At 46.0% G+C, this 16,085-nt stretch overlaps 1 protein-coding gene across 4 annotated transcripts in view; it reads left to right on the top strand.

Annotated features, from left to right (window-relative positions):
* Positions 1 to 16,085, top strand: part of GLI3 (GLI family zinc finger 3) — a 269,004-nt gene that overhangs the window by 78,324 nt on the left and 174,595 nt on the right. For 2 of the 4 annotated variants that reach the window (XM_072760061.1, XM_072760060.1), the window contains exons 1-2: positions 7,888 to 8,086; positions 12,193 to 12,435. In XM_072760061.1, the coding sequence (XP_072616162.1) occupies positions 12,246 to 12,435 (190 nt within the window). In that variant the 5' untranslated portion in view covers positions 7,888 to 8,086; positions 12,193 to 12,245. Of the gene's footprint in view, positions 1 to 7,887; positions 8,087 to 12,192; positions 12,436 to 16,085 lie in introns of those variants that run through there. The other 2 variants (XM_072760058.1, XM_072760057.1) reach the window with 1 other exon arrangement.

The raw sequence follows: 16,085 nt of genomic DNA, 5'->3' as shown, positions 1-16,085 counted from the left end.
TAACATCCTGCCCTGGTTCCAGCCCCTGGCAGTGATTTTTAAGTGGAGAGGTTTGTGTTATGAGAATTTTTGCTTTCAAAATGCTGCATGCACCTCCTGTAAAAGGTTGAGTTAAATGATTTTATTTTTGGTAAGTGGCCCATGTAAGTTTATTATTTATTTATTTTGGTTCTCTTTGCTTCAGCTCCGTTGGCTAAATGAAGCAGTGCTGTATTTTTATTGCATACCCCATCATTAAAAGAAATTGAAAAGACGCTTGTTAGTTTTAATATTGCATGGATGGAAATCTATCTGGCACTTTTAGGAACAGTTACAATTCCTAATAGTGCATTTTAAGAAGTAGTCTGGTCTTGTTCTTGATTAAAAAAAAAAAAAGAGAGAGAGAGAAAACTTTCTTAAATTTGCTATAATTCGATAATCATCTTTCACTGGGGAGAAGGTCTCTGCTTAGTGTGACTCTGATTTTATGGACTCATTCAGCATTCCTTTCCAGCCTGTGGGAGGGGAGTATGCTCTGGGGCGGCATGAAGGGCCTTTCATTTGTTGGTAAATAATCCAAGCAAAGCTGCTTCCAAGCGCAAGTTTTCCCCCTTTCTCTATAAACCATATGCTTCTTTAACTATTGGACATATGCCCCTTTCCATAAACTATGTACGGCTTTAACTGTTGGAGCTGTTGTTAACTTGAACGCAAACCAAGTACGCAGATTGCTTCTTGCATCCACGCCTGCAACACAATCCCGCAGAAGGACAGTACTAAGAATTCCTTTGCAGATTAGCTAGCTATTCAGAACCCGGAAACTCTGGACAGGTAATAGGTCACTTGACTACAGTCTGAAGTAGCTTTTCCTGATAACTTTTATAGGGAGAGGGAGAATAATTTTAGCAATGATGATAATCTTCCCACATACATCTAGAAAGATCGGGAGCAAAGCAGCTTGCTGAGAGCTTTCAGAGACTCTGTAGGGGTTACCAGGCCTTTGTAGTAGGTGAGAGTCATGCCGATTTGGCCACTTACCTGAAGTAGGACTCCAAGCAGGTTGCTTAAACTTGCTAAGCCTCAGGATGTTTACCTGAATAACTAGGGTGATGGATACTGCATGTCTGGTTGGCCTAGGAGCATTCAATCAGATTCAGGTAGACGGAGGGAGCACCGTGCACACAGCCTGGCTTTTAGTAAGTGCTCAGTAAATGTGAGCAAGAGCCATGGCAGTAATGATCCTTGGTAACGCAGTTTCCCTTCTCTACCTCTCTGGGATGGCCTGGTGAAAGGTGAGTTACCAAGTTTGGCAGGGAGGGAGGTTAGAGCATTTGCTGTTGTTTGGAAGGCGCTTGTGTAGAGATCCTCATATGATTTTCAGAGTGTCTGGCTGGCTCAGTCGATGGAGTTTGCAACTCTTGATCTCAGGGTCATGAGTTCGAGCCCACGTTGGTGTAGAGATTACTACGAAATAAATAAATTGTGTTTTTTCACCACTAAATAAATAAATTACTGCTAAATAGATTAATCTTTAAAAAAGTCATTTTAAATAAACAAGTTTATTGAAATCGCTGTACAGCCAGCCCAGTATCGGTATAAAGAGTTATTAATAAGTATAAGAAAAGCCTGCCAGGCACATGAATTTTAAGAGGTGGAGTAAATAGTTTGAGACCAGATTTTAGGAGATAAATTTGTGGGATAATTTTTCAGTCTACGTGAGCTTAATTTGGACTCCACTGGAGGTTTATTGTAAAGGTGGTACTTATGATAGAATTAAAAGTAAAGGTAAAATAAACCAACTATCTCTGCACTCGAAAATGATTGGGAAATATAGAAACATAAAGAAAAAAAATAATTCATAGAAATATTTTTGTGCTATTTTGGCACATTTCCTTTAAAGTTTTTTTTTTTTAACTTTAGGAATTTTGTATAGGAATAATTATATATTTCTTCTTCCTCTCACCTTCCTCTAGAACTGTGGAAGCAGGGTAGTCTAGTGGGTGAGCAGACTCTGGATCCTAACAGGCTCTGTCGTTTTCCAGCTGTGTTTTCTTGGACACTTGTGCCTTGGTTTTTGTATGTATACAATGAGGATCACAACTGCACCTCATAGGACTGGCATAGAGACCTCAGCACAGTCCTTGGCACTCAGTACAGTTCTGTGTTTTTTTAAAAATCCTTGAATGTACTTTCTTTAAAATGACATAATATTCCATCATACAAAATAATGGACATTTATTTAGTTAACCAGTTTTCCTTATAAATAACTCTATGATGAACATCCTTGAATGTAAATGGTTGGTTGTCTTTGCTAATTTCTTCCTTAAGGTACATTCTGAAAGTGGAATCATTTGATACGTCTAGCCAATTATAGAAATATTTTAGCCATATGAGAAGATAATTATTTCTCTGTGTCCCTCCTAATGCTCACTACTATTGCTTTTACTGAAATGTTCCCATTTGTTTTCGGAGTGTAAGTTTTATGTCGGAAATATGTACAGTCCTCTAGGGTCATACCGAGCCTCCACTGTGGCCAAATCCAGTATGCTACCTATTTTTGTACAGCCCATGAGCTAAGAATGATTTGTTAGATTTTAAATGTGATATGTGAAAATGATACAAAAACTCAGATTTCATTGCCTATAAATAAAATTTTATGGGAGGGCAGCCATGTTCATCAGTTTAGGTCTTTTTTTTTAGGTTAGGGCTTTTCTATGGCTCTTTTCATCCTATGGCAGTAGAGCTGGGTGGTTGTGAAGTTTGTACACTTAGGCAAACTTGAACTTTGGATGAAATTCAAATTTAAATTTATCTTTTATCACTGAGTCAAGAGGTCCAACAGCCAAATATTTAGGTGTGGGCTTTGGCGTCCTTACTCCCTGGGCTCTACGGTCTGCCTGAGAGCCAGCTGTGTGACCCGAGTGAGTGAGTGTCCGTGTGCCACACAGTTTTCTCATCTGGCAAATGAGCATAATGATGATACAATCAAGTTACAGTGACAAGGAAGAGAGACAGGTGAAGTCCTTCTCCCCCCATAGTCAGTAAATGTTAGAGGTCATTAATTGGTACATGGTTAATGTATTTAAGGTGGCAGGCTTTTGAGAAAAGAGATTGATAGGATGAATGAGCGAAATTACAAAATTACTTGTATTTTAGAAAAGTTAGATAAATCTGGTCTTTTGTTTCCTAAATCACTTTTACCAGGACTTCTTCAAACAACCAACCAACCAACCAAACTTAGGTTCTCCTGAATGTGCCTGGAAATATGGAACAGTTGCCAGGAGAAAGGTCTGACCTGTGTCTTGCTTCCCAGTCTCACTGTGGGGATGATGGGTGGTTGGTGTCCACCCTGCACACCTGATGTGGGGATTGGGTAGCAGAGCATCCTGTGTTGGCTGTGACCATGAAGATGTGCTCTGGGGAGATCAGGTTCTGTGGCCCTTCCTTCTTCATTCACAGACCGTATCTGAGCTATTACTTGAAAATGTTGTGCATAGTTGCAGACTTTTGGAGCTAAGTAAAAGCAGGCTGGGTAGGCAATCTCATGGGGTAAAATAGTGAAGATTGATTTGGGTTTCTTAAATGCACATTTCATAGCTGAGGTCGAAGTGGGTGGTGGCTAGAGGGAGCTTCTCTTGTAGAAACCTGACCCAGCCCCACCTGGCCTTGCCCAGAGGCTAAGTCAGCAAAGGTGAGCCCTGCTCCCCTACCCTAATCTTGTCCCAGAGTTGGAGCCTCTAGCTCATTTCGGTACAATAATGATATTCTCTTGATATTTAAATGTGCTCTCCAGGAGGGTCTGATTTCTGCAATGGAGTAAGCATGGTCTTTAAAATTTTATTAAAAATATAATACCGCCATATGCTCAGGCTTTCTCATTATGCAGTCTTCTAAAAACAAAAACCATGCAACATAAACACACCAGATGAAGCCAGTTAAGTTTGTGTTCATTCTTGCAATTTAAAAAAAAAAAAAAATGGTGGAAAGGTTACAGAATGGGACTTTGATCTTGAGGGGGAGGAGGGGTGCAAACCTGGAAGCCACCGTGCCAAAGTGCTGCTGGAATATTCCTGCGTGCCCTTAATGGACGACTAGGCCCCCAGTCCGGCCGCTGGGCGGCCTGGGGTGGATCTCCGGAGTGATGGGACCTGTCTCATCAGAGGGCAGCAGCAGCCTGCACAGTCTGGCCTCGTGAACAGGCACCTCATTGTTTTTGCTAAACTGTTGGTCGTGGGTCTTGTTATGGAATCTCCACTGCTCACGTCTGCGCAGAGTGAGAAAGAGAGAGACTATCTTTGCTTCCGAAAGGCGAAAACCAAGTTCTCAAACAATCTCTAGTACCTAAACGTCCGTGAGACTGTTACTCACCAGATCGGCATAAATGCGCTATTAAGTAGAAGGGGAAAAAAATTGGCCCTCCTGAGAATTTATTGTACTGCCTTTGATGTAGGTAATTAACTCGCTCTGTGTAAGCAGCGACTGGCAACCAATAGCAGGCTAATAGAAGAAGCTTCCTGACATTTCAGGCTTCTTAATTCGAGGAAGGGTCTTCAGAAGCTTGTGGAAGCTAGGGAAGATCTCCTCTCTCTTACGGGAGGCCCTGCAGGGGCCCTCGGCGTCCTGTGTCATCTGCTTTATTTTTCTCTTCCACCGTGTAGGTGGGACTTGCCTAGTGCTTTCTGTCTGGAAGTGTCAGAGTTGGTGAGTGCTGTTGGGTTTGGGTTTGGACCTAAGCGCCCCAGCGCATCAGGCAGTGTTGGCCAAGTCACAGGAGCCCTTGGCTGTCGCTGTCACCCGCGCCCAGGAGCAAGGGTGAGCATGGCTCCAGACCTTGGATTTGCGAGGGTTCAGAGGCATGGGGGAGAGGGAGCGGAGACCCCGTGGGCCATCGGGCACGCCTGGTGAGGCCTCAGGCAAGCTCCTCATGGTACTGGCTCCTGATTTCCCAGGTGGGCCAGGAGCCCTGGTTGCGTGATCTTGGGGAAGGCAGGCAGCTGCTGGCTGCGCGGGGCTGCAGTGGGGCCCACGGTCATAGCCAGGTTTGCCTCTGACTTGATCAGAAGTGTCCTCTTGCCTCCCCTGCCCACTCTCTTCTGTCCCAGGCGCCCCTTTGGAAGTTGCGTGGAGCTCTGTAAGCCGCGCAGTGAGGAAGGAGGGGAGGCATTAGCCTGGCGATAGCAGTTCTTGCTGATGGGCCCCTGGGATGTTGGAGAGTCTAGACCAGATTTTGTTCTTTGGCAAAAGAACTCTAGAAACGTTCAAACAGTGGAGGTCCTTGTGCGCCCCTGATGGACAGCATTTTCTGCTTTTTCTCCTTCCACCTGGGACCTCCTGCTTGATGAAAGCAGGAAGAGAGAGCTACCCCCCAACCTCCGGGGGAGGGTTGCCCCTGGAGTCTCTCCAGAGCTTCAAATCCTGCTGCTGGTCTCGTCTTGCAAGGCCCTGCAGTCGGTTTAAAGGTTGCAGACAAAGCCAAGCGCTCCCTCCTGATCCATCTGGGCCACTCCCTGTGTCATCAGTCATTGTCAATGGGAGATGTATGTGTAGCTGCACAAGGGCGATGTCTGACCCCAGGGGCATTGGAAATGTTCTTAGAGAAGGCATTGTTTGCTCCCTGCCTTTGGAAGCCAAGCTCCAGACGTTCTAGGGAACAGCCCCTGGCTGAGCCATAACTGCTGTCCAGGTGGGAAGAGGCGAGGCTGTGTTTCTAAAACCTACGGGAACGTAATTCTACGATGCTTATGGATCTCCTTAGCCTCTTCTCTTTTTCATTTCTGATCTCTCTTTGGTCTGAGTCATGGGGAGGATTCTGAAACAGGAAGGTGAGGACCTGGGGCCCACTGGTTTTTACTCAAAGGCCATCGACATGCAAAGAACCAAAGAAATAAAGCTCACAAGATGCAACAAATGCATCGTAGGAAAAACAAATGAAATAATGCTCTTTCCAAACACAGCCAGGCAGTTTTCTGGGAGGAAAGCAGACCACCGGGCTCAGAGTGGGAAGGTGGGGCCCCCGGCTCGTGGAAGCACACTGCACACTGCAGTACCGCACGGAAGCCACTGGCTGAGCCTTGGCTCCCAAGGGGGTAGGGGTGCGGCCCAGCGGAGGGCATGTGTGTGCCTCACGCCCGTGCGACTAGCATGTTCCATGCTCCCGAGCCCCCTGAGATCAGATGTCTCACCATTGATTTGGCATTTGGGCCCCCCCTGGGCATTTCCCAGGAGTGGGTTATAGTCATCAAAACTTGATGAGAGAGTATCAGAGTTTTGAAACTGTGCGTAAACCTGTAGTTACTTCTTTGTCCTCTTCTGGTGGTGGTGGCGGTGGTGGCGGTGGTGGAGGTGGAGGCTGGGAGAGCGCACAGACTCCAGGTATCATTCCCAAAACCTGCCCACAAATAGGCCTCCCCTCCCGGGAACCGGGCTGTGCAGTTGGGGCTCTTCTCGCATCCCTGCCTTGCTGGTTCCCAGATCAGAGCCAGGCAGCCTCCTTCCAGACCCCGCACCTCGTCCTGCTGCAGCATTGGTTGTGGTGAGGATCCAGGGAGATGGAGAGATGATCGCCTTCCGGGGCGCCGAAGGTTCTCTCTCTCTCTGCCTCGGGAGAGGGGGCCGAGTCTGCTTGGGAGGGGTCGGGCATAGTCATCTGCATATTGACCGAGCCTCACACCTATGTTTTAATCCATTTGAAGATGACTTTATTATATCATTCAGTATGGAAATGGTGAGGTCTCACCAACTCAGACCTTCTTAAACATGGAAATATTATTCTCTTGTTAGAAGCCCGTTCGGGTAGAAATCTGAGTATCTGGGATTTTTTTTTTTTGTCACTCCTTAACATTTTGTTGCCTCCTCCCCCCACTCCCCCCAACACCCCTCATCCTCCTCTCCTTTTGGCTCACCCGAAATCTGAGTGCCACTTTTCTGGGAAAGCCTGATATTCTGACTTCAGTTTTGTAATTTAATGATGGAGAGTTTCCTTAGTAAACCAAATTTAGAGTCCTAGAATGCTTATCTTATATCCAGACCTCGAACATAAAAGGCATTTTATACTCGCAATTGTTCATTTAATGAGCAATTGCAGAGTGCAGGCCGGTTAAGGGATTGAGCTATATGCACTATTATTGCAAGAAGTATTCCGAAATACCAGAAATAGGACGTAAGCTCTGATCAGGGAGACTGCGAGCACAATTACCTTCTTTTCAAATCCTTCTGTGACACTGCGGGAGGAAAAAGGACTTTGAAACTTGAAAGGAAAGAGCTTGCTTTCAACCTCAAAAGCTAGGAGGAAAGGGCTCTGAAATTTGCTCAGAATTCCCAATTCACCATTAGCCTGTTTCTTCCTTTAGCCTCAAGGCATTCTCCGCTTTTTGAAAAGATGTTAAGAAATTCAGTCACAATAGAGAGCCTAGTTTTGAACATGTTTCACTCGGTCCATTGAGGTCTGGGCTCCAGCCTTTGTGTGGGGTGAATTGAGCTGAGCGGCTAGCTGGTTGGAGACAGGTGAATGAGGAGTCGCTGTGCAGTCGCAAATTCTGGCAAAGAAAGAAGCACCCCCCACCCCCCACCCCTCCACCCCCACCCCCCCCACCCCGGCCTTTATTTTACAATCTGCATTCCTGTACAGCCCTGCTAGTGGCAATATGTGCAGCCGAGCTTGTGCTTAAGTCAATACGGAGTACTTGGTTTATAGCGAGTCTTGTTAAGTTTCTCTTGTAATTGAAGCTGCTGTTGACCTTGCTTGGGGACCATTTGTAAAACCGTTTATTTAGCATAAACTGAAATAATAAACCCTCCTTCGCTCGGGCTGATTGTGATAGGGTGACATTAGTTTGATTTAATGATTAGCCGCCTGACCCTTCTGCTGGAGAGAGCGGCTTGAATAGAGAGTTCACTCGGAAGCACTCCGAAAGAATACTAATGAGCTTGTTAAATTTAGCATGGCTCCAACCACTTTTAATTCCTCTAATGGGAGCAGCACCGCCTGGGAGAGGGAGAAGGGAGGCAGGGAGACACCGAGAACGTTCCTAGAGGGGTCTGCACGCCAGAGAAAGCCCACTGGGAGAAGTTTGCAGAAAGTAGCTAGCCAGAGCCTGGGGTCCGAGTTGTAAGTATTGCCCGTTGTCTTTGACTCTGTGTCTCCTCTGTCTTGGGGGGAAGAGAGAGGAGCACCCGGGTTAAAACAGGATCTAAGGGAACAGTTCAAAAATCACTGCTAATTTGTGGGTGACTGGGTGACGGGCACTGAGGGGAGGGGCACTTGATGGGATGAGCACTGGGTGATACGCTCTACGTTGGCGAATCGAACTCCAATAGAAATAAATAAATAAATAAAATAGTAAAAAAAAAAATCAATGCTAATTTTTTTATTATTTTTTTAAAAGGTGGCCACGTGCACGTACCGTGAGCTCCCGATCAGCTAATTTTGCCAGGGTGACAGGAGGTGTTCCTAGTTGGTGACGCGGTACAGGGTTTTGTCTTTAGGCTGGAAGACTTGTCTGAAACTTTCATCCGGGGTCCAGGCGGGAAAGAAAAAATAAATAAATAAAAAATAAAAAATAAACACTTGCTTCCTGGCTGGCAGGGAAAGAGGGTGCAGGAGGCTGTGAGTCGGGGCCCAGGAGTGTGTGTTCGAGTCCCGCTTCCCGCAGCGCCCTGCCCTTAAGCCTTTGTCCCGTGCCGCTGAGCCACCTCCGAGTTTTCCGAGATCGTGGCCCGCAGACCCCACGTCGGTTGCCTCTGGAGGAGTTTGGAGAATCTGGGACCTGTTGGCAAAACGTGGTGATGCTTGGGCAGCTTCTCCCTCTGGGGGCGGGAGTTTGTTCACTTGCCCTCCAGCCCGGCTGTGCACAGGGGCGGAGGTACAAAGGGGGATTGTGAGGACAGGGCTTCAAATCATTTTTTCCTGTGACTTTTTGGAGTGAGTGGCACGTTTCCGTGTGACTCCCGAGTTAGCAGCTGTTTAACGTAGAGAAGCACGAACAGTCCCCTTGTGTCTGGCCGTGAAAGTCCATTGGCAGATGCTCCTGGAGCAGTGGGCTGTTTGCTTACATTTTTGCAGCCGACTGCTTGCTGCCTGTTGCCATGGTGGACAGTATGTTTCTGTCAATAATTTGGCCTGGCGTTGCCTGTCTGCACCGACTCTCAAACTTTATTGAACAACTCGGCACAACTGAACAAGATTAGACAGCTTTCGTCTTTTGGCTTACTGAAGTGGTTGCTAAATTTATAAGAGCAGGCAGGAATATTGCTTGGAAAGTTTCCTTTTCACTGTGCAGAGCGTGCTCTCCAGCCTCAGAGCTGTTTGTATTCCGGAGCGTGTGTACTGTCAAGTTGTGATCCGAGTGCCCGTCCCCAGCAACTGAGTACCCCGGGTAGTCTTCACGACGTATTTGTCGGCTGGGATGCTTCTGGAGAGGACGGAGGGCAGGTAACAGTGAGTGGGCATGGACGGTTATAGGTCTGATGGAAGTTGCCACCCTCAAAAAATAACTCCTCGCCTGCCGTTAGTCAAGTTTTTCTGGGTGAAGTCAGAAAACTTTAAACTGCGCTTCTTTCTCGTTGTAACTTTCATATCCACACGTGTTAGGTTCAACTCTCATTAAGAAAATAATAAAACTGGAGTACTTGTGAAAAAAAAATCACTTAGCTGAAGACACCCCATTTCCATCTCCCCCCGCCCCGACCGCCCACTCCCCCTCTCCACCAATTACTTCCTTCTCCCAGGAGGCTGGGTAGGGGGGACGTGGGAGGACTCTGGTCAGGCCGTGCCAATTATTCAATTATTTGTGAAGTCGGGTTCAACTGCTCATCATAAAGGCTTGGCTTCGAAGAAACTCACTCTATTATGGGGATGCAGTTTTAAGGGAAGAAAAGTTAATTTCTTCTAGGAAGATTAAGTCAAGGGAATCCTGCTTTCAACCTGGAACAGATTAGTGGAGCTTGGTTATTCATCTTAACCAGAGAATGCTAATTATGTGTCGCCGGGGCTCCTGGTGAGGGCTCTCTGGCTTTCCACACGAAGGTCCATTCTACAGAATTTGCAGGCCAGGGCCACAGGTTCACTTCAGGTTGAAATTTGGAATAAAGATTTTATACAGGCGCAAATGAGTGGAAAATGTGACTTTGGCCATTGGTAGGTTATAGGAATTTTTATAAAACCGCCTAAGAGTTTTAATGTTTTTGACACCCTTTTGCTTTTATGTAACTGCAGGCCCTTATTCTATAGCCTGCAACTTTACTGCTAATGAAGTATGAGGGTGCAATGGAGCCTCAAAGTATTAGTCAGAAGGGAAAATTAAAATGTAGGGTTTTCTTTCTTTCTTTCTCTCTCTTTCTTTCTTTCTTTCTTTCTTTCTCTTTCTTTTTTCTTTTTTCTTTTCTTTTCTTTTCTTTTTTCTTTTCTTTTCTTTTTCTTTTTTTTGGTAGTTTGTTCTTAAATTAGCAAAAGCATGGTTTGAATTGCTTCTGTAAAGATCGATGTGTGAAAATGTGGGATTACACCAAGACTTTTTTTTTTCTTCTTGGTAGTTACTTGATAGATTAAACTCCTAATGTATCCCATAATTATAGGATTTGGCGGTGAAGATCTGCACAAAACAATGCTAAAATAATGTTTCACAGTTACCCTGCAGTAGTCAGCAGATTCACTGTAAAGACCAAAGCATACCTCATTGTCTATTCTGTTTTGCAAGTCACTTGCCAGACTGAAAAACAAAGCAAAACAAAACATTGCTTATTTCTTCAAATCCCAGACACAGGCAGAGCGATTAAAATTGCTCCTGGCTTCGGGTGGTTCGAGTCATTAGTCATCACAAAACAGTAGTCGTGACTATAGTTTATATTTTCACGCTTGCCCATGTTTATAGCTATACTTTCTTCTGAATTTGTACAGCCATGAAACTGCTAAAGCATACTTTTCCTGTTTTTTAAGGGCTCTCAGCCAGATCTAACTACTTTATGAAATATGCTTTGAAGGTACGTCTATATGTCGGGATAAGGTGTTCAGAATCTGTCCATCCAAAGTGTGCAACACTGTTATTACTTACCTATTATGTCTATTTAAGACGAAGAATGGGACTTCCTTCTCAAATTAGAGGTCTGAGCCATGCCCAAACAGCTTTTTTTTCCAGCAGTACTTGCCTTCCAGAACGCAGTCTGCAGATGCAGTGCAGAGCTTGTTTGGGGGTACGTAGTGTAGAGTGTGCGTCTGGCTCTAACACATGAATTGGCCCATTTGTTGTGGGTTCTGATCACTCGTGCGATTTAATTTTATGCATGGCTTCTTTGATCTGCTATTCTAGAAAGGTCATCCAATCACATTTGCAGAGAGCCCTAATGGGTAGATGGGAAGTTCCTACAGATCAAAGGGAACGGAAGTATTAGGAAGCTGGAATATTGAATGTATGTGGAATTTGGTCAAGCTGTTTCCTTAGTGTGTGAAGAAGCGTCTGGACCCCAGCAGAGCGTGTGCCTGGGTCCGCATCACGGACGCCTTCCTCGCCCACAGAGCCATCCTGCCCTGGCAACCAGTCCTAGTCCATTTTGTTCTGGGATCTCAGCTCTGTGCTAGGGGCCGCAGAAAGGAGTGTCCTGCAAAGGGCACTGTAGGTTTCCGTGATGGGCACCTTTACCCCTAGTAATTAGTGGGCCTTTAGTCCCATTCCTAGCTCCGCTTAAAGCAGTGGGTTACAGATCTGACTTCAAAACAAAACAGGAAAACTTCTGGATCACTTTAGGTCCTTTGGCCCACAGATCACCCAGAGGCTCAGTGGGTGTCCGAGCAGCCCGATTCCTGAGCAGCAGCCCAGCTTCCTCAGACAGACAGGGGAAAGCTGGACATCCACGGCCTCAGGCTGGCAAAACTGCCAGCCCCGCTTGGGACCTGCAGGGCTATTGGCAAGTCCCTAATGGAAGGCCTCACTGGCAGATTCACTTGTAAGCTGGCAATGATAATTCGCTGACCCCCTACATCTCAACTTATTAGGCTCATTTCCTGCTCCCCTTCGTCCTTCGATTTGTATTTGGAAGCCTCATTCATGAGCAGTTTTGTCTGGAGACTGTCCCATCATGGTGTAGCTTTCAAAGTTGCCAAGACTGAGCAATAGGCTTCCTTTTGGGGAGGAGGGACAGAGCAGGAGACCTAATTGATTACTGGGTTTGAATTGCTCCTTCAAGTGGCTCACAGAGCTTTCATTTTCCTTCTCCCTCCAGAGGATGAAAGTCCTGGACAGACCTATCACAGAGAGAGAAGAAACGCAGTCACTATGCAGCCACAGAGCGTCCAGGGGCTCGGCAAGATCAGCGAGGAGCCTTCGACGTCTAGCGAGGAGAGGGCCTCGCTGATCAAGAAGGAGATCCATGGGTCCCTGCCGCACCTGGCCGAGCCCTCGGTGCCGTACCGTGGGGCCGTGTTTGCCATGGACCCCCGGAACGGTTACATGGAGCCCCACTACCGTAAGTGGTCCCCGCCCGGTGGCCCTCGTCCTGGGAGCTGTGCAAGGCTGGGTGCACGCGTGCTCTCCCGGTGACGGGGGCTGGTATTAATTTATGTCAGTGTTTAATTTACTGTCTGGTTTTGTTTTTTTTTGTTTGTTTGTTTTGTTTGTTTTCCCTTCTCCTACATCCTGTCCATTCCTCTTTTTAAGAGAGAGAGCCATTTTCTTACATCTCTAAGCAACTCCAAGCCTCCATGGGGCAGCCCCCAGGAAGGTGTCCATCTGTGGCTAATCCACATGGACCTTGGCTGGGAACGAGAACCAGATTTCTTCCACCCAAGTAGACACTGCAGGAGGAAAATTGGTTGATGGAGGGTAGTTATTAAAGTGGGCTGCACTGGCCGAAATCCTGAGCAACAGCCATCCTCATTTTTGAGGATTTTTTTTTTTTTTTTTTGCTTCCTGGTGGAAGACGAACGAACGAACCCCTCTTGAGCAAATCAAGGCTGAGGTCCTTAATGTGGAAGATTTCTCTACGTGTTTTACTTTCCTCTCTCACCAGCATGCCAGGAACATGGGAAGCTCCTTTTCCAGCACTAATAAAGTTTAAGTAATTCACTAGGACTCAGATCAGAACACAAATGCACCATGGCTTTCGCTGAAGAAAAATGGTATAAGGGTTGACTTTATTTGTGGCCTGTTTCTAGTTAAAAAAAAAAAAAAAAATATATATATATATATATATATATATATATATATATATATATATATATAATTTGGTTGTGGAGTAATGAAGTTCATATTGAGGTGCCAGAGCTTACAGCTCTTGATTACAGATTTATCACCTTGCCAGGATACAGACTTGCCATTTAACCTTCCCGGCTCCAATTCCAGATGATCCATTGAGCTCCAGAGAGGGGGGACTGGTTTGCGTTTCCCCTTTTCCACATCATTCAGAAATTTTAGTGTTTTTAAGGCAAAAGGTCATTAGCCAGATGACTGATTAGCAAGGACAGCTGATTAGTGCTTTTTTTTTTTTTTTTTCCTCAAGAAAGTGCCCAGGATAAAAGCTAATTTCATCCCTTCGTTAGCTAGCTTGCAGCAGAGGGGAATGTTCCCTCATCAGGGTGCAGATCAAAGGGCCTGGAGCAGCCTTACGTCTCAGCAACGGCTTCCCCCCCCACCCCCCACCCCCGACCGGATTACATTGTTGGTAAAGATGGAGGGGACATTATTTTTTAAGTGGTCAGAAGCGTGGAGGAAAAGGTTTTATGGAGTCTTCTAAGCTTTTAAAAAAGCCTACAACTTCTCTGATTAGAGAGCGCTTCTCAGCCCAGTTGCTGCAGTGGTGTTTTACAGATCCAGGAATGAGGAGGAGGAGGAGGTTCAGGGGCGAGGGGGACTCACTTCTTTCTCTTCCTTCATTAAAGTTTATTTCATTTTCTTTTAGGGACAAGAGTTTACAGTCGTGTTGGCAGGATTTTTCTCTGAGCACATTGTTTTCCGCGTGGTGTCTTTTATTTGCGGGTCTCTATTAGATACCATCCGTGCAGAGACAGTGAGCGGACCTGCAAACCTCCTACCTACAGCGCTACTCCCTGAGTATATTTACGTTGTAAAAAGAATCCAGTTTCATTTATTAGCCGCAAGTTCCCTGCATTGTTTTGGTCCTGATGTGTGAACACAAACGTTTCCCATCTCGTACTTAGGTTTTGGGTTCTGTTCCAGATGCCCACTAATTAGTGAGGCACTTAATTGGGCAGGACAGCTGACGGATACTTCTTTTTGGGTTGATGGAAGTGGGCAGATGACCGTTAACTTTCTCCCTGAGCCATTCAGCTTGCAGCTTGCTCTGGGTCCATGTGTTCTAACGGTTTGCCCGTTGTCTCCTAGCCCCTTCGTTTGAGGAATGGGCGCTTGGCACACCTGGGATCCCCGACGCCTCTTGGCGGCGTGCGTTTGCGACCCAGCCCTTGGGCCTCCAGTGGAATATTCACTAGCGTGGGGCACTGGAGAGCTTTTACTGGGGCTGCGAACTGTTCTAGTTAGAGGACAGAGATCAATAGGTTGGATGCTCCTTAGCTTTCCCCACTGTATTGTCCCAAGTCGCTGTTAAAATCGCATGATGACTGACAAACTACGTACGTTTCCTATAACCAACTGGCAGATGCCATTTTGACCCGGGATCCCAGTGTACCCCCTAAATTGGTCATAAGTCAATGGTATTATTACATATATAACATGGATGGGGAGTTCTAGAGATTACACAGATTGGATTACCGCGCAGAGGATTTGGGCTCAAGGTCCAGCTTTGCCAGGTAGCGGCCCTGCAGCATGGCCAAGTGTGCTGACCCCTCTAGGAATCATTTCCTAACCATATGTTTGGTGTTGTAATGTGACTGCTGCTCCATGGTGTTTTCCTGAGAATCAAGGGAGACAATGCAAATATAGTATTTAATAGAATCTCTGGCTCAGGGTGAGTGCTTCCGATTATTATGGCAATTGTTTTCCTATGCCTCTACTTCCTCCTGTTCCTTCCTTTCCATCATTGTGGTCATCACTACCACCATCACCACCACCACCACCACCACCACTACCATCATTACCACCACCAGCATCACCACGGCCACCACCACCATTACCACCACCGTCACCACCAACACTATCACCATCATCACCACCAATAGCGCCACCACCATCAGCACCATCCCCTACCACCAACACCATCATCACCACCATTGCCACCACCCCTACCATTAGCACTCACCATCATCACTGCCATGAGCACCAGCAACACCAGCACTATCACCACCATCAACACGACCAATAGCACTACCACCATCAGCACTTACCACGGTCACCACCGTCAGTACCACCATCACCACGGTTGACACCACCACTACCATCACCACCTCTGCTCGTATGTGATGAGTTCACTATCCAAACCAAGTTGTTTTTGTTAGTGCTGCGGTCTTGTGTGCTGCTCTGCCTCCCTGAGATCTGTGTCTTCTATAAACCGATTAGAGACCGAGTGGACTGTAAACCTTAGGAAAAGTGTTGGTGTGGTCAGCACTGTGTACGGCGGCCTTCTGAGCGTGACCTTTCTCCCTGAACCTTAATGAATTGACTGTAATTTGTTTTCCAATTTTGTAAGTGAAGAAATATTAAAGCTTTTAAATGACTTTGAGAAGTTTTGACCTTTTAAACTCTTGGCAGAAAGTGTTTTATGTACCAAATACAAGCTCAATACCTGTGGAAAAATGAAAGCTACAGAATTATTCATGTGAAATATTTTAAAGACATCCTGAACTAAGCCTCAGGGAGTTAGATAGGCTGTAACTCTACTTTTTCTCCAACGCTATTGGATTACCTAGTCTTCCACCAGTATAATGAGTATTTGGGGGGACTTTATAATAAAATCTATCTACCTTATCTAGATTTCAGTATGCAGATCAAGCTAATGAATGACCAATGCAATGCTGAAGTCGCTAGGTCCTCCATGAATTTTTAGTGTAGGAGAAAAGTGCTATCTTTTTCATACGAGGCCTGAAAGTTCGTTCGATCACGTTTCTTCGCTTGTCAGTCCTGTAGCGACAGTGTCCACACACAAGTTCAGTGCAGACCTTCGCCGGCTCAAGGTTCAGAAACGTGAAGGGTTGTACGGTTGTG

Source organism: Vulpes vulpes, chromosome 5 (assembly GCF_048418805.1).
Source record: "Vulpes vulpes isolate BD-2025 chromosome 5, VulVul3, whole genome shotgun sequence".
NCBI lineage: Eukaryota > Metazoa > Chordata > Mammalia > Carnivora > Canidae > Vulpes > Vulpes vulpes.
This window is presented reverse-complemented; position numbering and strand designations above follow the sequence as displayed.